At 39.9% G+C, this 23,246-nt stretch overlaps 2 protein-coding genes across 3 annotated transcripts in view; both read right to left on the bottom strand.

Annotated features, from left to right (window-relative positions):
- Nucleotides 1-23,246, bottom strand: part of BLTP3B (bridge-like lipid transfer protein family member 3B) — an 85,862-nt gene extending 62,616 nt beyond the window's left edge. Inside the window, exons 1-2 of one of the 2 annotated variants that reach the window (XM_061125559.1) lie at nt 22,969-23,246; nt 13,659-13,805 (exon numbers count right to left, since the gene is read on the bottom strand). Coding sequence is in view for 1 of the 2 variants with exons in the window: in XM_061125558.1 (XP_060981541.1) it covers nt 22,969-23,012 (44 nt within the window). In the remaining variant the exon portion in view is untranslated. The remainder of the gene's footprint in view (nt 1-13,658; nt 13,806-22,968) is intronic. The other variant, XM_061125558.1, reaches the window with a different exon arrangement.
- On the bottom strand, nt 10,620-13,207 carry LOC133044011 (threonylcarbamoyl-AMP synthase-like). The gene is given in 1 exon segment (XM_061125557.1): nt 10,620-13,207. A coding segment is annotated over 1 exon segment (831 nt). The 3' UTR covers nt 10,620-12,376.

Genomic DNA, 23,246 nt, shown 5'->3' with positions numbered 1-23,246 from the left:
AACAACACTGACTGCGCAAGGCAAACTATGACCCACAGTGAATCAAACCATGTGTAAGGAGGCTATGCATCATGACCAGGCAGTCATGCCAGTAGTGAAGACTGGTTTAACACTCAAATCAATCAACACAATCCACCACATGGAAAGTAAGACTACAGGATGATCTCAGTAGAGGCACAGAAAAGCATTTGACAAAGTTAACACCACGAATGGACATATAACTCTCAATAAACGAGGAACTGAACAGAACTTCCCCAAAACTACAAAGAACTTGTACAAAAACCCTACCTAGAGTTACAATCATACTTTATGATGAGAGACTAAAATGCTTTTCCCCTAAGACAGAGACAAGACAAGGAGGTCTGCTCTCAATACTTCTATTCAACACTGTATTAGAGGTTCTAGCTGATATAGGAAGGCAAAAAATAAAAACAACTTTAAAATAATAAAAATAAAAGGCATTCAGTTTAGAAATAAAACTATTTTTTCCCAGATGACATTATTATCTATATAGAAAATCCTACGAATCTTAGGACAAAAACAAACCCAAACTACCAGAACTAATAAATGAGTTTGGCAAGGTTACAAGATATAAGACTAACACACAAAAAATAAAATGAATTGAAAGACTCCCAGTGGCCAAAGCTGGACAAATCTGGGCAACAAAATACAATTTACTGCATTATAACTCAAAGTATAAAATAAATATATGTGAGTCTACACAGATAAAAATGCATGACTGAATAAGTAAATAACTGGGAGAAAATAGATAAACCTCTTGCACAGAAAAATTTTAAATAGCTTATAAGATATTCCAACCTTAAGGAAGTGGAGCAGAACTCCTCATTCAGTTTGTGTTAGCTCCATATAGTACTTCCTTCCTTCCAAAATATATGGTATGGAAGTGAGGAATAGAGTAATTTTATAGTGGATAACCTGACAAACACTGTATCAATCAGGTGATCAATGCAACATCACCAATAAGAGATCTAAAAACACAAACAGACTGAAGGTGAAGAGAATGAAAGAAGATAATTCTACGCATGGAAATCAAAAGAAAGCCAGAGTAGTAATAATTATATCAGGAAAGCTATACTTTAATACAAAGACTGTAACAAGAGACAAAGAAGGAATTACATAGTGATCAAAGGATCAATCCAAGTTGAAGACACAACTATTGTAAACATATATATATATGCACCCAACATGGGCTTCCCAGGTGGTGCTAGTGGTAAAGAATCCATCTGCCACTGCAGGAGACATAGGAAACATGGGTTCAATCCCTGGGTCAGGAAGACCCCCTGGAAGAGGGCACGGCAACCCACTCCAGTATTCTTACCTAGAGAATCCCATGGACAGAGAAGCCTGGTGGGCTACAGTCCATACGGTCACAAAGAGTTGGACATGACTGAAGCAACAGCATGCACACCAAACATAGGAAAATCTAAATACGTAAGCAAATTGTAACGGACATAGAGGAAGAAACGGACAGTAACACAATAACGGAAGGAGATTTTAACACCCTACTTATATCAATGGACAGATGATTATGACAGAAAATCAGTATGAAAACACTGGTCCTAAATGACACATTAGACCACATGAAGTTGATTGATATTTATAGAGCATTCCATCTAAAAGCAGCAGAATACAAATACTTTTCAAGTACACATGGAACATTCTTTAGGACAGATCACACAATAGATTACAATACAAGTTTCATTAAATTTCAGAAGATTGAAAACATTAAGCATCATTTTCAACCACAACACTATGAGACTAAACATCAACTACAAGGGGGAAAAAAAAGAACGAAAAGCACAAACATGTGGAGGGTAAACAATATGCTCTCAACAACCAATGAGCCACTGAAGAAGTCAAAGAGGAAATTAAAAAATAACCTGGAGACAAATGAAAATGAAAACATGGTGACCCAAAATCTACAGACTCAGCAAAAGCAGTAACAAGAGGGAAGTTGACAGCAATACAAGCTTATGTCAGGAAACAAGGAAAATCATAAATCTAAAGAAACTAAAAAAAGAAGAACAAACAAAACCCAAGGTTGGTAGAAGGGAAAAAATCATAAAGATCAGAGCAGAAATAAACAGAAAGAAAAAATAGAAAAGATAAAAGAACAAAGAGTTGGTTATTTGAAAATTTAAACAAAATTGACAAACTTGTAGTCAGACTCTTCAAGAAAAAAAGAAGGGCCCACATCAATAAAATCAGAAATGAAAAAGAAGTTACAACTGACACCACAGAAATACAAAAGATCGTAAGAGGTTACTACCAGCAAATATGTCAATAAAATGGACAGCCTAGAAGAAATGACAAATTCCTAGAAATGCACAATTTTCAAAGACTGAATCAGAAAGAAATAGAAAACATGACCAATTACCAATAGTAAAAGTGAATTAAATAATTTCAAAAACTCCCAACAAACAGAAGTCCAGAACCAGAGGGCTTCAAAGGTGAATTTTACCAGCTAGAGGAGGAGTTAACACCTATCTCTCTCAAATTATTCCCAAAAAATGCAGAGGAAGAAATACTTCCAAACTCATTCTACAAGGCCTACATCACCCTGATAGCAACACCAGACAAAGACATCACAAAAAAAGAAAATTCCAGGCCAAGATCATTGATGAATAAAGATGCAATACTCCTCTAGAGAATTATTAGCAAACCAAATTCAACAATACACTAAAAGTATCACACAGCATGACTGAGTGGCATTTGTCCCAGGGATGCAAGAATGACTCAAAAGCCACAAAACAATCAATGTGATAAACCATTTTAACTGAAGAATAAAATCATATGATCATCTCAACAGATATAGCTTTTGATAAAATTGAACAATGATTTATGATAAAAACTCTCAACAAAGTGGGTATAGACAAACATAGCACAACATAATAAAGGCCATATATGACAAATCCACAGCTACATCATACTTAATAGTAAAAAGCTGAAAGTATTTCCTCTAAGATCAGGAACAAGACAAGGATTCCCACTCTTGTCACTTTTTTATTCAGTATAGTATTGGAAGTCTTAGGCACAGAAATCAGACAAGAAAAATAAATGAATAAAAGGAACAAAATTAGAAAAGAAGAAGTAAAACTGTCACTGCTTGCAAATGACACGGTACTATACATAAAAATCCCAAAGACACCAAGAAAAAATTACTAGAACTCACTGATGAATTCAGTAAATTTGTAGGATACAAAATAATATGCATAAATTATTGTATCTCTATACACTAACAACGATCTATCAGAATGAGAAATTAAGGAAACAATCCCATTTACCACTGCATTAAAAAAGAATAAAATACTTAGGAATAAACCTATCTGAGGAGCCAAAAGACACGTCCTCCGAAAACTATAAGACAATGACAAAAGAAAGTGAAGACACAAACAAATGTAAAGATATCTGTTCCTAAATTGGAAGAATCAATATTGTTAAAATGACCATACTACCCAAGGCAATCTACAGATTCAACGCAATCCCTAACAAATTACCAACAGTATTTTTCACAGGACTAGACACACTTTTACAATTTGTATAAAAACAAAAAGACCTCAGAGAGCCAAAATAATCTTGAGAAAGAACAAAGTTGGAAGTATCACACTTCCTGATTTCAAACTACTTTACAAAGCTACAATAATCAAAACAGTACGGTACTGGCACAAACACAGACACATATATCAATGGAAAAGAACAGAGTTCAGGAATGAGCCCACACTTGTATAGGCAACTAATCTACAATAAAAGAGGCAAAAATATACAATGTGGAAAAGACAGCCTCCTTAATAAATGACGTTGGTAAAACTGGACAGCTGCATGCAAAAGAATCAAATTGTACTAATTTCTCACACCATGCACAAAAATAAATTTAAAATGAATTAATAAAGACAAATATAAGAACAGAAATCAAAACTTCTATAATAACACATAGGCAGTAAGCTCTTTGATACTGGTCTTAGTAATATATTTTTGGATATATTTACATATCTCTTCAGGCAAGGGAAACTAAAGCAAAAATAAACAATGAGACTATATCAAACTAAAAAGCTTTTATACAGTGAAGGAAACTATCAACAAATAAAAAGGTCACCTACTGGATGAGAGAAGATATCTGTAAACAGTATATCCAACAAAGGGTTAAAACACAAAATAAAAAATTCAAACATTAAAAAAAAGGTCAGAAGACCTGAATATTTTCCCAAAGAAGGCAGACAGATGATCAAAAGGCATCTGAAAAAATGCTCAACATCAGTAATCATGAGGGAAATGCAAATTAAAACTGCAATGAGATAACACCTCACATCTGTAAGACTGGATATTATCAGAAAAACCACAAAGAATAAGTATTAACGAAGATGTGTAGAAAAGGGAACCCTCATGGACTGTTAGTGGGGCTGTAAATGGGTACAGCCACAGTGGAAAATAGTAGGGAGGCTCCTCCAAAAATTAAAAACAGAGTCACTCAATCGTGTCTGACTTTTTGCAACCCATGGACTGTAGATGACCAGTTTCCTCTGTCCATGGAATTCTATAGGCAAGAATATTAGAATGGGCTACCATTCCCTCCTCCAGGGGATCTTCCCAACCCAGGGATAGAATCCAAGTCTCCTGCATAGTTGGCAATCTCTTTACCATTTGAGTCACCAGGAGCTATCACACAATCCAGCAATTCCACTCCTGGATATTTATCCAAAGGAAACTGAAACACTATTTAGAAAAGATATACGTACCCCTATGTTCACTGCAGCATTATTTACAAGAGCCAAGATATGGAAGCAATCTACATGTTTATCAAAGGAATATTACTCAGCCATAAAACAGATACAGAGAATGAACAAGTGGTTGCCAGAAGGGAGAGGGACAGAAGAAGACGGAAAATAGGTGAGGGAGATTAAGCAGTACAAACTTCCATTTGTAAAATGAATGAGTCATGGGTATGAAATCTACAGTGTGGGAAATACAGTCAATAAGTATGTAATATTATCGTATGGGAAAAGACAGTTAACTAGACTTATCGTCGTGATCATTAAGAAATATATAGAAATGCTGAGTCACTATATTGTGTAACAGGAACTAACATAGTGCTGTAGGTCCATTACACTTCAAAAACAACTCACAAAAAAGAGATGAGATTTGTGGTTACCAGAGGGCAGAGAGAGGGGTAACTAGATGAAGGCAGTCTAAAGGTATAAAAGGAAAGTTATGACCAACCCAGACAGCATATTAAAAAGCAGAGATATCACTTTGTCAACAAAGGTCCGTCTAGTCAAGGCATGGTTTTTCTAGTAGTCATGTATGGGTGTGAGAGTTGGACTATAAAGAAAGCTGAGCGCAGAAGAATCAATGGTTTTGAACTGTGTTGTTGGAGAAGACTCTTGAGAGTCCCTTGGACTGCAAGGAGATCCAACCAGTCCTTCCTAAATGAGATCAGTCCTGGGTGTTCATTGGAAGGACTGACGCTGAAGCTGAAACTCCAATACTCTGGCCACCTGATGCAAAGAGCTGACTCACTGGAAAAGACCCTAATGCTGGGAAAGACTGAGGGCAGGAGGAGAAGGGGACGACAGAGGATGAGATGGTTGGATGGCATCACCAACTCGATGGACATCAGTTTGGGTAAATTCCGGGAGTTGGTGACGGACAGGGAGGCCTGGCATGCTGCGATTCATGGGGTTGCAAAGAGTCAGACATGACTGAGCGACTGAATTTGACTGAAAGGTACAAACTTCTAGTAATAAGGTAAGTAATACTAAGGATACAATGTAAAACATGATAAATATAATTAACACTGCTGGATATTAATATGAACGTTAAGAGAGTAAATCCTAAAAGTTCTCATCACAAACAAAATTGTTTGTGTCTCAAACAAAAGAAGGCGTACAGATAGTGTATAAGCACACTGAAAGATGTACATCATCAGTCAACAGGAAACTGCAAATTAAAACCCACAATCAGATACCGCTACTTATCCACTAAACTGGGCAAAATTAAAAGACTAAATGGAATGCTAGTGAAGAACGGAGCAAGTGGAACTGTCACACAATTGCTGGTGTGAATATAAATAAAAATAGACTTCGGAACACAGTTATTCAAGAGAAGTGAAAAGTATATGTTCTCACAAGGATTTAATCATGAATGTTCACAGGAGCTTTATCTGTTAACAGCCCAGACTAGAAAGAACCCAAATGACGATTAACAGGTGAATGGATAAACAATTCCATTGTGGAACTGTGGCATACACACAATGGAATATACTCAGCAATACGACATAACGCATAAAACAACATAGGTTAATTGCAAAATAATTATGCTGAGGGGAAAAGGGCAGGAAAGAAGTATACTAAATGATTATATGAAATCCTGGGAAATACAAACTAATGTAAGTGAAATAAAGTATATCCATAATAACAACAGATAAGGCAGGAAGACAGGATGAAGAAGATCACAAAGGAGTATAAAGAAATGTTTTAGAGCATAAATCAAAATTTCAACAAATTGTACACCTTTAATATGTGCAATTTATTGCACAAAACAATTATATTTCAATAGAGGTGTTTAAATCAGATATTTATATAAGTAATTATATATACCCATATATATATATATATATATATATATATATATATGGCTTCCCTTGTGACTCAGCTGGTAAAGAATCTGCACGCAATGTGGGAGACCTCAGTTTGATCCCTGGGTTGGGAAGATCCCCTGGAGAAGGGAAAGGCTACCCAACTCCAGTATTCCAGCCTGGAGAATTCCATGGACTGTATAGTCCATGGGGTTGCAAAGAGTCAGACATGACTGAGCGACTTTCACTTCACTTCACTTCATATATATGGCTATACGAGGGAGGTGGGAGGGGGGATCGGGAGGGGGAATACATGTAAATCCATGGCTGATTCATGTCAATGTATGACAAAACCCATGAAATGTTGTGAAGTAATTAACCTCCAACTAATAAAAAAAATAATAAAATTAAAAAAAAAAAAAACTGGTTATACTGGATTAGTTGATTTTAATTGTATATTACAAAAACAATCAAGCCAAACAAACTGTAGAGCAAATATGTGTGGGTGTGTATCTCTTAATAAAAAAGAATGGACTAGCTAACTTAATAAAATATAAGGAAATGAGAATTACTAAGGTCCTTGAACCATGGCTTTTTGAAAACCACACCACTGCTGTTGTCATCTAGAAGTGATTTAGAGCCAAGTAAAATAACTTAGTAGAGCCATAGGAAGTATTTATACAAGCAAAGAATACAAAACAATTTTATAATTTTAGTGCCTGAAAAGTTTCTCTAATTCAAAGTCCTCATTTTACAGCAGAGAATGTGAAGCCTAGAGAGGTTAAGTTCATAGTTCAAGGTCACCCTAAGGCAGACCCAAGTCTATAATCAAATTTGTTCAATTTTAACTTAAAAGGTACTTTAGGATCAATTACCATTCCATTCCTCTTCATGGATCACAGTGGCAAAGTGGCTTGCATAACTCAATGAAGCTGTAAGCCATGCCATGCAGGGCGAGCCAAAACAGATGGGTCATAGTGGAGAGTTCTGACCAAACACGGCCCACTGGAGAAGTGAACGGCAAATCACTCCAGTATTTTTGCCCCAAGAATCTCATGAACAGTACGAAAAGGTAAAATGATACAATGCGAGAAGATGAGCCCCCCAGGTCGGAAGGCGCCCAACATGCTACTGTGAAAGAGTAAAGAGTAGAGAAATAGCTCCAGAAGCAATGAAGAGGCTGGGCCAAAGTGGAAATGACACTAGGTTGTGGATGTATCTGAAAGTACAGTCATATGTGGTGAAAGTAAAGCCTGATGCTGTAAACTGAACAATATTGCATAGGAACTGTTAGGTTCCTAAATCAAGGTAAATTGGACATAGTAACGCAGGAAAAGGTCAGTTTTCATTCCAATCCCAAAGAAGGGCAATGCCAAAGAGTGTGCAAACTACTACACCACTGCACTCATTCCACATCCAAGCAAGATTATGCTCAAAATCCTTCAAGCTAGGCTTCAGCAGTAATGTGAACCAAGAACTTCCAGATGTATTAGCTGGGTTTAGAAAAGGCAGAGGAGGAACCAGAAATCAAATTGCCAATATCCACTGGGTCATAGAGAAAGCAAAGGAATTCCAGAAAAACATCTATTTCTGTTTCATCAACTATGTGAAAGCCTTTGACTGTGTGAAGGATCACAACAAACTGTGGGAAATTCTTAAAGAGATGGGAATATCAGATGACCTTACTTGTCTCCTGAGAAACCTGTATGCAGGTCAAGAAGCAACAGTTAGAAACAGACATGGAACAACAGACTGGTTCCAAATTGGGAAAGGAGTATTCACCCTGCTTATTTAAAATTATATGCAGAACACATCATATGAAATGCTGGGCTGAATGAATCACAAGCTGGAATCAAGATTGCTAGGAGAAATATCAACAACCTCAGATACGCAGATGATACCACTCTAATCAAAGTGAAGAGAAACTAAAGAGCCTCTTAATGAAGGTAAAAGAGAAAAGTGAAAAAGCTGGCTTAAAACTCAACATTCAAAAAACTAAGAAGATGGCATCCAGTCCCATCATTTCATGGCAAATAGATGGGGAAAAGTGGAAACTGACAAATTTTATTTTCTTGGGCTACAAAATCACTGCAGCCACAAAATTAAAAGACACTTGCTCCTTGGAAGAAAAGCTATGACAAACCTAGACAGCATATTAAACAGCAGAGATATCACTTGGCAGACCAAGGTCTGTACAGTCAAAGCTATGGCTTTCCCAGGATATATGGATGTGAGAGTTGGACCATCAAGAAGGCTAAGCACTAAAGAATTGATGTTTTTGAATTGTGGTGTTGGAGAAGACTCTTGAGAGTCCCTTGGACTGCAGGAGATCAAATCAGCCAATCCTAAAGGAAATTAACCCTGAATATTCATTGGAAGGACTGTTGCTAAAGCTCCAATACTTTGGCCACCTGATGTGAAGAACTGACTCATTGGAAAAGACCCTGATGCTGGGAAAGACTGAGGGCAGGAGGAGGAGGATTGGGGTGACAAAGGATGAGATGGTTGGATGGCATCACCCATTCAGTGGACATGAACTTGGGCAAACTTCAGGGAAGGCTGGCATGCTGCAGTCCATAGGGTTGCAAAGAGTTGGACACGACTTGGTGACTGAACAACAAATTTTTTTTTAAAGAATTACAAGGATGGGACAAGGATTAAGATATGCTCATAATAAATTCCTCTTTTTTTTTTTGAGCATTCACAATTTGCAGAGTTTATTTGGCTTGGTTATTTTTGTAATATGCATGTAAGGAAAATCAACCAATCCTGTCTAACTAGCTTTTGCACAGAAACATTCACAGAATGGAGAGGCTGCAGACTGGCAGCATGAGCTGTGTTTTGCCCACAGACATGTTTTGTCTGGCCTGCGCAGTGTTTCTAACAACCGAAACATGTGGCTAACATTTAAAATGGGTAGATGTTGCATTAAAACCTGGGTTTCTAAATTTCGTTGAAATGTCAGAAAACCTGACACAATTAGGTATACATTCTTCAAGGCAAAAACTGAGCTCTGATTAAGCTCTTGGGTAACTTAGACAAATGGGACAAAATCACTGCTTTCAAAGACCTCATGATTTACTATTAGAAGCAATCACAGAAAGAAATTATTGTAGTGTTTTACAGTCATACTATGTGCCAGGCAATGCGTGACGGATATTATAGTAAAAAGAGGGTAGTTTAAGATGGAGGAGCAAAGAGGTCATCAACTTTGTTAAAAAGCCTACTGCTTTGGAAAGGCTTCATGGAGAAGGCAGCATTGCAGCCACATCTTTGAGAGTAAGTTTTTGCTAGGTGACCAGGGCAGAGGAGGACATTTCAGGACATTTCAGCATGCTCAAGGTTACAGGATTATATGCAGCCAGCACAGATGAAGCACAAGGCTAACAATAAGGTAGTTTGAAAAGCATAAGGTAGTTTGAAAGGAAATGATATGCTTTGAATGCATAACAGCAGCTAGATCATGAAGAACTCTTGTATCTCATGCCAAGGAATGCAAGTTCCATCCTACACATCAGTATTATTCCCACAGTGCCCCTGAGGAGACTGCTCATGATTCAACCTAGGTGGAACAGAAATAAAAAGGGTAAAAATATGCCAGCTGAACCCCACCCCCAATTCCTGTTTCAACAAGATTGAGCCCTACTACTATTCTACACAGTAAAGTTCTATTTATATTTCTTTGGACTAAAAAATTATGTTATAAACCAAAAAAAAAGAGAGAAGAAGAAAAAGTTTAAAGTTTGAACATGAGCTATTGAAACATATTTACCAAGTAATTAAATAAGATTAGTATTTTGTCAAGATCTCTCTGGTAACAGTTCCAAGAATGGAATAAAGAAGAATGAGAAGGGCTTCCCTGGTGGTCCAGTGGTTAAGAATCCGCCTTGCGATGCAGGGGATACCAGTTCGACTTCTGGTCCCTGAAGATCCCACATGCTTCAGGGCAGCGAAGCCCGTGCCCCAGAACTGAGCCTGCAGTTTGGAGGCCGCAAACCGCAACCACCGAGCCCGTGTGCCCAAACCGCTGAAGCCGGGTGCCGAGAGCCCGCGCTCCACAACGAGAGAAGCTACTGCAAGGAGCAGAGTGCGCACGCAGCAATGAAGACCAAGAGCAGCCAATAATAAATAAATCAATATTTTTTTAAAAAAGAAGCATGAGAAATGAGAATACTTAACTTCAACTGATCCAAGAAATTATGATTTAAATCTGGGTAGACAGTAGAGATATTCAAATCTTACTGATATCTACTTTGTAGCAAGTAATCTGCTATACGCTATGTTCAGGATAAAAAAGATAAATTCAAGAGTTATTTAAATAAAAAGGGACAATGACTGATTAAAATGAGAAGGTTAAGAAGAAAAAGGAATTAAGCTTTGTAGGTGACTTGAATAAATGCACAGACAAATGTGATTTAAGCTTAGAAGAAAATCACTATACCTCACCTTCAATAAGCTAAGCACAAATCAGACCAAAAAAGAAACATTAAGGAGGTGTAATCTAGGCAAACCAAAATTTACAGTCATGACTATACTTCCGAAGCAAAGGTCTCAGAGGATTTGCTAGAGGCATACACAAAATCAGAACTATCTCAAAGGTTTTTCTAACCATCTACTGAAAGATAAAGCTTGGCATTCTGCCTTGACAATTTGGTTAAGATCCAGATAACCAAATGATGATGGAATCAAGAATATTGGAAAGCAAACAAGAATACTGGAAAATAATATTTAAGTCATCACACCTATACAACTGCCAGCTAATATATGGTCAGCAAGTTTATCAACTGTTCCATTACACCAAGGCTAAGTATGTAATGAGTGGCTCAATTCTGCTCATGACTACTCTTCAACTATGAATTTCTTAGTAGACTTTTAGAGGTCCAAAGTATTTAAGTGTATAAATTTCTCAAGCATGAGAAGCGTTCAAATAGAAGTTTCTAGGTTTTTCATTGAGTCCTAGACTGAAAAATTTAGTGCTGTTTCCATGAATCTGATTTTATAGCATAACTGTTTCCCCTGATTTTTAAAGGGCAGTAGGAGAGAAAAGAAAAGATTGGGGTGGGAGCCCTTACATTCTTCAAAATGAATCCTATTTTCACAGCCGTTCATGAGAGTTATTGCAATGTCTTTCATAAAAATTACAACCAACATTTTTTTTTTCCAACATTTTTTAATAATTTGGACCCCCCTGCCCCAACTGAGCTTACTTCCCATCATTAGACCAAAATGATGACTCTGCCAGGCAATTACAGCACAGAACCAGCCCTGGTTCAGAGGAAGTAGTGTTTGGCCTATGGCTCCACAGGTTTTATCCTAACCTGGTTCCAGCTTCAGAAGCACAAAGTGCCTTTGGTCACTTGAGACTCTTAAAAAAGCATCAACTGATGCGTTAGCTGATTTGGACCTTAAATGCCACTACCCACCAGAGAAGAGGTTCTCATTAGATTGCAAACTGGTTATTTATTTTTCAAAAATCAAAGGAAGAAGAAACCTATCTGTTAACCGAACCAGGCCATCCTAGGAATGGACTTAAAATTTCTATTCAGCTTTTAGCTAATATAGGAAATTATAGATAAATTAATATAACCTCCCAAACCAGGTGTGAGGCTTAACGAGCAGCTTCTGAGTTCTGGTCTATACAGTTCAGAAAGAAACTCTGCCTTAAAAGGTCAGACTACTAACACTGTAGCCCTAGCAGCCTCTGCAAATGAGGCCTTGCCAGCTACCAGCGGTCGGACACATAGTGTCCAGCACCAGTCATTGGGCCCACCCTCCTCCAGAGTGTCACAAGCAGGATCCATGTGAGGGGAGCAGCCCGTACTCCTGGAGGATGGTTGAAGTACTTTCAAGGGCACAACCAGGACGAATGATGCCAAACTTTCCAGGCACAGACAAGTCAACTACAGTTGAGCCTAATCGACACTCTGGGCTCTGGCCGTCCCCAGTGGGTCCCCCATCAATGATCAAGGACAAGTGAGGCCACAGGTCCTGGAATTCCTCAACATTCAGAGAGCTGGACTGGGAGCTGAGGTTGGCACTGGTGAGCGCGAGTGGCCCCCCAAACACCTGGGCCAAGTCCTGCATGAAGGCGTGGTCAGGAATCCGGATGCCTACAAGAGGAGTGAAAGGATTCAGGTCCTTGTTGAGCTCCTCTGAGCGTTCCATTACCAGGGTCACTGGTCCTGGCAACAGGTCCTTCAGGAGCCCCTCGGGTACTCTCACATGGCAGTACCTGTAGACGTCGGCCACGCGGCCCAGGCATACGGCCAGCGGCTTGGTCTCGCTGCGGCCCTTGACACGGTACACGGCGCCCAGTGCTTCCGAGCAGCTCGCCGAGCAGGCCAGGCCGTACAGCGTATGGGTGGGGACGGCCACCACGGCGCCGGCGCGCAGCTCGGCCACGGCGGCCCGCAGCGCCTCGGTCTAGCCGCCGCGCTCCGGGTTTGCGGCCCGCACGGCCCCGCTCCCCGGGAGCCGCAACAGCCGGGCCGCCGGTGCCGGGCTTGGCGGGCGAAGGAGGCGCCCGCTCCGGGCTGAGCCCGCCGGCCCCTCGCTCAACCCCATGCTGGCAGCCACCGCGGCCCTCAGCCCCCTGCACGGACGTGCCGGAGACATCCGCCTAGGCCTACAACCAACATTAAATACACAAAACTTTTAAGTTCTTCAGTGAATTGGTCAAAACATTCTCTTTATGAAAAGAGCCTTCACACCTCATTAATTACATTAGACTACAATGCCTAACCCATTAAAGAGTAGATAATGTTAATTACTATTTCCAAGTAGCTGACAATAAGTTATAAAACTCACTCATGAAACATCAGAAAGACCTGGTTATAACTTTAAGTGCATTGCCAAATCTTATATATTAGAAGACATTCTAGGAGAATTGCATGGGCCTGTAGCTACATAGTTTAAAAACAAAAAACAAAAAACCATGAAATTGGTGTCTGACTAAAACAAGAAGAATTAGAAAATATTCTCAAAGTAACTTTATGTGGGCACAGGAAGTGCTTGCATTTACAGAGAGAAAAGAAAAAAAAAAAAAAATGGGGAATAGAAGAATTACCTGAGGGCAGGAAATTCAGACAAAAGGTCCCTACTCCTGGTGAAAGCAAGTAGTCAGTTGCCAGGGTTTCTTAGACTCCTCTGGGACTCATTTGGGTGATTATGAAATTCACAGCACACCAATCTCCACCACAGCCAGCAGGGATCGCTGCAGGGAATGGGTATACAGGGGACACAGAAGGGAGCAAGTTTAAGGGAAAGAAGAGGAAAGGAATGATATGATAAAAATATTTAGCTGTGAGTCACTTTAAAGAAAATACAGTTGTATTGCACACTGGATTAACTATAAGCAAATGCTGCTTAAAATCTAAGATAAATTAATCATTTGTGATTTTCTTCCTTCTCTCCACCACTGGTAGCCCTACTACTCTATTAAATCAATATGTTTAAATTTTTATGTTAAAAATAATATTTAACAAAAACGAGATAGCTATGCTATACAAAAGTTACACAAAGACTGAACTAAATAATTCAATATTAAATGAAACCAATTAGGACAAGCACTCCAAAAGACAAGTAACCTACAAATTGTCAAAATTTTAACTGCCAGAAGGCCTAGTTAAAACTATAATCCCCATTTCATTTCATAAAGAATACTAAAGAGTAAAGTCACCTATGAAAAATAACCCACAAACATCAAGATTGTAATATTGCTAAAAATGTATCCAACTTTATAAATACATGTATTTATGATCTATGTGTTCTATGATGGCCGATGTATAAATTTACAATAGTATAAATCTATTTCTCCAGTTAGCTAAAATGTTTCTGAACAACTACCATATACCACAGTACTGTGGCAGATGCTAAAGATACAATGGTGAGCCACAGAAGCACAGTCACTGCCCTCAGAATTCAAAGTCTATCAGGGTTATTCTGCCCTTAAAGAGATGACAGTCTATGGAACTAATAAACAAGAAGCTTTTGTTCTAAAATAAATAAATAACAGTAGAGGAAAACACCACAATGTCATAATAACAGTGGCAGAAAAGAAGTCACAGATTCCTCTCTTAATGGTACTTTTGGGTAGAAAAAAAGAGTATATTATACATACAGCTACAATTGTCTTAAAAGATGGACTAATACAGAGGTTCAAAATTTATATACAACATTCTTTTTGGCTGGGAGAAGTCTCAAAATAAGTCAGTGAATTATGAGACAGACCAATAACAAGTATAATGCCTAAAAAAAAAAAAAAAAACACATCCTGGATCATATTTTCTCAGCTTTTAATTTTGTTTTAATAATTTGGTCTTGATAACTGCTCATATTTCACTCATGGAAATGGTGTCATAAAACTTGTGAAGTGAAGTGAAGTAAAAGTTGCTCAGTCATGTCCCACTCTTTGCGACCCCATAGACTATACAGTCCATGGAATTCTCCAGGACAGAATACTGGAGTGGGTAGCCGTTCCCTTCTCCAGGGGATCTTCCCAACCCAGGGATCAAACCTAGGTCTCCCGCATTGCAGACAGATTCTTTACTAGCTGAGCCACAAGGGAAGCCCCATAAATCTTGTAACTTACATTCAATCTGAGCTAATATCAACTTGTAAATATCAATATTTAATAGAAATATTAAATTACTCATCTTAAGTAACACAGTATGCAAAGTTTAAAACATAAACTGCTAAGAGATCAACTTACTGAGGAAACATTTAGACTGGAAACTGCAGTATTAAGGCAAAGTGTAATATTGCAACATAATTATGCAAGTAAAAAGAAACGAATGGAGAAACTGTCCTTCCCCAACTTTAAAGAACTGCTGAGTCAAAAGATTATGTTTTCCAAGCTTCAAAGGATGGTAAAGTCAAATGATTCCCAAGTAATAAACGAATCTCTTAAGGGATATTGCAACAGGACAATAAAATACCATAAAGGAGTAATACAGGAAGTGCTGAAAACCCAAAGAAAAGAGAACTGTTAGGTGAAAACCACAGCCTCAACAGGCAGTATAGAATAATCAAATTATGAAGGTGCTGGATCAGTGACTTAACTACTCAACACTACCTGCTAAATCTTAGGAAAGTCTAAAACCTCAATGTTTTAATAACTTCCTTCCAGGAGACAGGAACAAATATCTTCTGATTCTAGGATAACAGTATTACAATATCCAATAAAACACACATTCAATCTCCTTTTAACCTGAAGTTTTCAAATCAATCTCCTGAAAGTAACTTTTCTAAGAATCAGTATCAGGTTGTAGTTGGAAATTAACGTGAAAGAAACAGGCACCTTGCTCAGTTTTAGATGCCTCTATGAAGTGTACTTAATAGAAAAAAAGAAAAAATTAGGGAGTGGATTCACCCCCTAAAATTCAACTCACAATTCACTTTTCTGTAATCTTCTATTGGCTAAGTCAAAGGATGGCCACACAGAAAAAACAGATATCACTGTTGCCAAACTATAAGAGGCACAGTCTAAATTAGCTTACAAATAAAGGGATTGCCATTTATGTGCTTAACAGACAACCAAATTAACGTTTCCAGAGCCAAACTCCAGATCTTTTTCCATAAACATGCGTCTTCTGCATATCTTCTCCAGCTTAATTAACAGCAACTCCATCTTCTCAGTTGCTTATGTCAAAGTCATCCATGACTCTTCTCCTTCTCAATCCACATCTTATCTATTGGCAAAACCTGTGGCTCTGCCTTCAAAATACGTCTAAAACCTGACTATGTATCTCAACAACTTCACTGCACCCACCTAGCTCCGTGCCAGTATTTTTTCTCATCTAGATAGTTAACATGTTTCACTGGGCTCCTGCTTCTTCTCCTGCCCTTCAATTATTTATTTCCCACTTGGCTGCAGAGTGATCAAAGGTTCAAAGCCTTCCAGTGGCTGCCAGTCTCACTTAGGGTAAAAGCCAAAGTCACTACAAGGTCCCACAAGATCTGGTCCTGGATTTCTCTTTGATCTTATCTTCCACTACTCACCTCAGTCCTCATTCCACTTCACCTACATTGGAGGCATTAATGTATGTGCCTAAAAATGACAAGTAAGCTTCCTCTTCTGGATTTTTGCATTTGTTCGCACTCCCAATTTCAGGTCTCTCCTCAGATAACACCTTCTCAATCAAGCCTTCTCCATCACTGGATTTAAAATTGCAAAGTTTGTCCCCCAACCTCCGTGCACTTCCTACTCCCTTTCTCTGTTATTTTTTTCAATAGCAATGTACTTCATGTTTAATTTAAATGTGAAGATTTATTAATCTAATTACTCTCAGCCTTCTCTGATTAAAATGTAAGCTCCACTGAGGGCAGGGAGTTTCCCCAACATTATAGACTAGTACATGGTACAGAGAAGCACTCTGTAAATATACTGTGAGGCACTCTAATCTCCCTTCACTTTGCCATTCAGTCACAAGATCCTGCAAGCACTCAACCTTTCCTAATCTCCTTAAAAAATATTCCAAATAGTTAATCTTCTCAGGCCACTCTCCCTTTCTACTTTATTTCTTCCACTTTGTTTAGGGAGTATGTCTTATTGAGACTGTCAAGAAGTTTCTCTTACCTCAATCCTTGGAGCTGGCCTGCATCCACGCCTTTCCCAAGTCTGTTCCTCTAACCTTCTCATAAATTCTGTGGAATATTGATATCTTTCTACATTATTTTTCTACTTAATCTAATCAGAGCACCTCTATAGACTCTATGTTTCCACCCCAGAGAAATGTTCCTGAACCTTGGACTGCAAATCAAACTCATAACCTTGTACCTTTCTTTAGTGATCATGTCCCGCTTTAATCAGAGATTCTTTATTAGCAGTCACCTCCTGGGATGAAGTTCAATTTCAATTTCCCTAACACAGCAAATGAGGCCCTCCAAAACCTAATTTAGTTTGGTGCCTATTAAAGACACCAAATGGAGCAGCAAGTCTGACTCTAAACAGTTCTCCCCATGACCACATCTTTGCTGCACAACCCTTTACCATTGCTAATTGACACAGAACTGGGTCAAACAGATTCTCTCTCCCTGAAATCCAAAACTTCAGCAGGAAAGACCAGACCAGGAGTTGTGAAAGATGGGACAGCACCCTAAAGTAGTGCTTCTCAACTGACAGAAGCTGTGCCTTCCAGGGGACATCTGGCAACATCTGGAGACGTGCTCTCATGGTCAAGACCGCAGGAGTGCTATCGGCATCTAGTGGGTGGAGACCAGGGGTGCTGCTCAACACCCTACAAAGTGCAGAGCGGCCTTCCACAAAGGAGAATCGTCTGGTTCAAATGCCAATAGTGCTGAGGTTCAAGCACTCTTCCAACCAGGCCCTAGGCATTGGCTTATTCCAGATTCTGAGACCCACACTAACAACTTTCTATTACATTTCCTCTTTTAGCCTAAGTGAAACAGAGCAGGTTTTTGTTGTTTGCAGACAATACAATCTTTTTTTAACAGTTTTTCTAACTGCAGTATAATTGTTTTACAATGTTGTGTTAGTTTCTGTTGACCAATGAAGTGAATCAGCTATGCATGGGTGCTAACTTGCTTCAGCCGAGTCTGACTCTTTGCGACCCCATGGCCTGCAGCCCTCCTGGCTTCCCTGTCCATGGGATTCTCCAAGCAAGAATACTCCTCCAGGGGATCTTCCCCACCCAGGGATCAAACCCTCACCTCTTACCTCTCCTGCATTGGCAGGTGGGCTCTTTACCACCAGCACTACCTGGGAATCAGTTACATATATATATATATATATATCCCCTCCCTCTGGAAGCTTCCTCCCACCCACCCATCCCACCCCTCCTGGTCACTACTTGAGCACCAAGCGAAGCTCCCTTTGCCATGTTGTAGGTTCCCACTAGCTATCTATTTAACACACGGTAGTATATTTATGACAGACAACATAATCTCAATTAGCCCAGTATCCTAGTCGAATAATCTGACACACATGTGTATACTTTAAATCAGTTTCTCAACCTCAAAACTACTGACATGTAGGTCAAATAATTCTTTTTGTGAGAGACCGTGCTGTCCACTGTAGGATGTTTAGCAGCATCCTTGGCCTCTACCTGCTAGGTACAACCCCAAGACCCAACTCTGCCGAGTCATGACAATCAGAAATGTCTCCAGACATTGCCAAATATCCTCCGAGGGGTCAAACACCCACCCATGTTTCATAACCACTGCTTAAAACTATACAAAGACTGTATTCAGGTACAGTGTATGTCTTTGCAACACCCACTTGTACCCCCAGCATAACATGCCTTGAGCCAAAGGGGGAGTGGGGGAGCAGTTGTATCTGAGTCTTCTCCATCTCTTTTTACGTCCTGGCTTAAATGTACCCCATCTTCAAGCTTTTACTCCCTGCCTTTCACCTTTGCTGGAGCACATGTGTACACATACCACAGTAACAGGTAATGAGGACTTGAGCTGGAAGGTAAGCTCCTGATTTTATTTTCTTTCTTATAATTGTTCTAACTTTTCTTTAGAGCTTTCCATTTCCTTGTGAAAAAATACTCTCCTAGAGAACTCTCCAAAACATATTCTGTGACAGTTATAGTATGAAAGATCAGGGTAAAATCACCTTCAAAAGCTTTTCCTGTTTCACTTCTATTAAAATGTAACTACTCTGTAACTAATCTGCACACATGTGTGCACGTGCACACACACATACTCACTCACTCATTCACTCACTCACTCACTTGTCCTCTTCAGTTTCAGATCTGTTTCAAGTATACAAACTTTTTATTAACAATGAAAGAGATGCTTGGAATACAAACTAAACAACTAGATAGGGAATAAGTATATAGATTTACACTTCTCAAATAGTTCATCATTTGCTTTAAGCATATGTTAATCTCTAAAGAATAATTCTCTTATCAGTTCAGCTCAGTCACTCAGTCATGTCCGACTCTTTGCAACCCCAAGGACTGCAGCATGTCAGGGTTCCCTGTCCATCACCAACTCCTGGATCTTGCTCAAACTCACATGCATCGAGTCGGTGATGCCATCCAACCATCTCATCCTCTGTTGTCCCCTTCTCCTCCTGCCTTCAATCTTTCCCAGTACGAGGGTCTTTTCCAAGGAGTCAGTTCTTTGCATCAGGTGGCCAAATTACAGCTTCAACTTCAGCATCAGTCCTTCCAACGAATATTCAGGACTGATTTCCTTTAGGATTGACTGGTTTGATCTCCTTGCTGTCCAAGGGACTCTCAAGAGTCTTCTCCAATACCACAGTTCAAAAGCATCAATTCTTCAGTTCTCAGCTTTCTTAAGCCCTTGTATCTGACTAACATTCATTTTAATCTTACAATTTCACCACACTTCAACCTCCAAGCTCCGAGTAAGCACTTTTTCTCCTGTTTGTTCCTATATTGTCTTCTTTACTGGGAACCTCTTAGATAAAGTATCATTTTCCTAGTCCCTTCTTTCCAGGATACCAAAGGTACCATATTTATTCAATCATTCAATTGTCCATTATTTCCTAAAACCACAGGAAAATTGGCCATGCCCAAGATCTGTGATAATATTGGTGGCTTCTAGTCTTACCTCAGTTTAAAAAAAAATAGCAATGTTTTGTTGCCATTCATTGTTGCCATTCATGCATTCATTCAAAAAATAGTCATTGAGTACCTACATTATTCTAGACTCAAGAAAACAAAAAAAACTGCCCTCATGGAGTTTACATTCAGTACAGAAGACAAATGAACTGCAAATAAATAAGTACATCTTACTAAAGATGAGTGCTATAGAGAAAAGAATGGTCAGGTAAGCCCTCCATTAAGAAGCTATCATGAGTTCCACTCACTAGTCGTAAGAAATGTCTATTATTGGAAGATAGCATGTTCTGAGTATTTCCTATCAAACTGTGTTCCGGATGGTTAGATCAGTATAGTGACATCTTTATTACTGAATAATCTATAAAATTAAGCTTGACCTAGATAATTTCATAAATTCATTACTACCTGAGCCAACAAAGGTCTGTCTAGTCAAGGCTATGGTTTTTCCAGTGGCCATGTATGGATGTGAAAGTTGGACTGTGAAGAAAGCTGAGCACCGAAGAATTAATGCTTTTGAATTGTGGTATTGGAGAAGACTCTGGAGAGTCCCTTGGACTGCAAGGAGATCCAACCAGTCCATCCTAAAGGAAATCAGTCCTGGGTGTTCACTGGAAGGACTGATGCTGAAGCTGAAACTCCAGTACTCTGGCCACCTCACGCAAAGAGTTGACTCGTTGGAAAAGACCCTGATGCTAGGAGGGACTGGGGGCAGGAGGAGAAGGGGACGACAGAGGATGAGATGGCTGGATGGCATCACCAACTCGATGGGCATGAGTTTGAGTAAACTCCGGGAGTTGGTGATGGACAGGGAGGCCTGGCCTGCTGCGATTCATGGGGTCGCAAAGAGTCGGACACGACTGAGCGACTGAACTGAACTGAACAATAAATTATCACAACACCCACCTTGTTTCTTCTATTGTCATTCTTTATATTTATAAATAACTGTATTTTTCTTAGATGACAGTAACAGCAGTAAGGTTAATATCTTAACCAAGAGGATGAATTAGATACTCTTCAGTCACTTGACTTAAGGAAGTTTTGAAACATGAATTAACTGAAAAGTGCCACAAAAACTCATCTCAAAAAAATCATCAGTTTACAAAGCAGTTACTAGAAATCATACAGATTTAAAAAGTAATCCTTTATGTGTATAACTGATCCACTATGCTGTGTACCTGAAACTAACACATGGTAAATCTACACTCTATTATAAAAAAAAAAGAGTAATTCTCAAGATTCAGTTCTGAATGTGTCTGTTTTGTGAAGTAAGCCATTACCCTTACAACCAATTTGTAAGAGTCCTTCTCAACGGTAGTTCTATAAGAGAATGAAACTCTAATATCCTAAGGTTCTTAATGACTGAACAAACTTTTCTCCTGTGCATCTAAAATGGAACTAGCTATGTAAATACTGTCATCCTCCGGGGAGTGAGAAAATAGAAATTCAAATCATTTTCTGTAGGTGTAAATTTTCTTGTGAACTGAGTATGAGAAAGGCTGGAGGACACCTGACAAGTCAGATCTTACTTAAATCATACAAAATAATGATAAAATCTTCTTCCAAAACGAAGTAATTCATTATTGGATCATATGGACAATTTCAAAAGAACTTTCCAATTAGTGATACTATTAAGAAATGTATAATCATCAGTGCTTCTATACTTTGTTACTTTAAAAAAAAATACCTTTATCTTATTCAATGTTATGAGGAAAATATTTGCTGAATCACAGAAATAATAATTTTGTTCTCCAACATACAACCTGTGGTATACAATGATTTGGACAATCAAGAGCTCTCTTTACGACGGAAGTATATCATCACACCCAAGTGTTTTCCTAAAATCAGTTAAAAGTAATCATTAACTTACAAATAACAGAGTAAAGGGTCATAATCAAGCATTCTGAATTCTCTGTTAACAACTTGGAAAGAAGATCCTACATTTAGCCTGTGTTTTGAGACAAATATGGAAAAGTCAGGGGCAGTAGCAAACTGCCAGCTTTACTGAGTCATGATTCTGACTAAAACCGCGTTATGAAATGGAAAGGATGACACGTCTTGGGTTTGTTACCACAGATGTTGACTCCCTGAATTTATGGATCTCAGACTAAAAAAAATAATAATAAACTCTGTACGAATGATGTGGGGCTAACACGACTCCAGAAAAAACTTGCCAAAGCTGGTAACTCTGATTATTTACCTAAAACAAATCCTAACTGTGCAAACAGGCACACCCTCTAATGCACAGACTGGGGACGGCGAGGCAGGGTGAATTCAGAACAATAACAAGGTTAACATCTCAGTGAGAAGCCAGGCTCAGCCCTAAGAGTCCACACTGCGCTAGACGCCCTGGGTTAACGGAACCGCTCATCTCCGAATGGAGGCGAGCAGACACCGAGCACCTGGGCGACGCCAGACCGTCTCCAAGGTCCGCGCAGGACCGCCCGAGAGGGTCCTCCCGACACCCCCCAGACGCCGCGTCGGGGACGGTCCCAGCCAGCAGCCTCTCCCTGCCACCCAACACGCTCCTCCGCGAGCCGATCGGGGGAGAGAATCCGTCTAGGGGCACCGTCCAGGGGCGAACCTGTCTGTGGGCGACCCCAACCGGGGGCGACCCCGTCCAGGCGCTGACTCGCCAGGCCAGCCCTGAGTGCAGGGGCGAAGGGAGGTCCGGGGCCGCGACCTCTGCCCCTCTGGAGCAGGGAGTCCAAGGGTCGCCTCCCGCTCGGCTGCCAGTCCCCGCCGCCCCTGAAGCCGCGGGCTGCCTCTGGTACCCGCTAGGGCGGAGGCGGTCTTGTGCCCACGCTCGAGGCTCTGACTAACCTGGAAAGGTGCTTCAGGATCTGTTTCTTGATGAGCCCAGCCATGGTGCCGAGGCGGGAGGCGCCGCGCGCTCTCTCCGTTCTTCACTGCCTCCTCTCTTCGAGGCCGTCTCCTCTTTGTCCGGATTCACCCGGCCGGAGGAGAGGCTCCTGAGCACTCACGCCCGGGACAGACCCGAGGCCCCGGCCGAGGCCACAGCCGCCACCGCTGCCGCCGAGGACCCGGAGCATTGCGCTCAGGCAGCCGCGGCCGCCGCTGGCGCCATCTTGGCTGCAGCA

This window comes from Dama dama, chromosome 22 (genome assembly GCF_033118175.1).
Source record: "Dama dama isolate Ldn47 chromosome 22, ASM3311817v1, whole genome shotgun sequence".
NCBI lineage: Eukaryota > Metazoa > Chordata > Mammalia > Artiodactyla > Cervidae > Dama > Dama dama.
The sequence above is the reverse complement of the archived record's forward strand: the minus strand, read 5'-3'. Positions and strand labels throughout refer to the sequence as shown.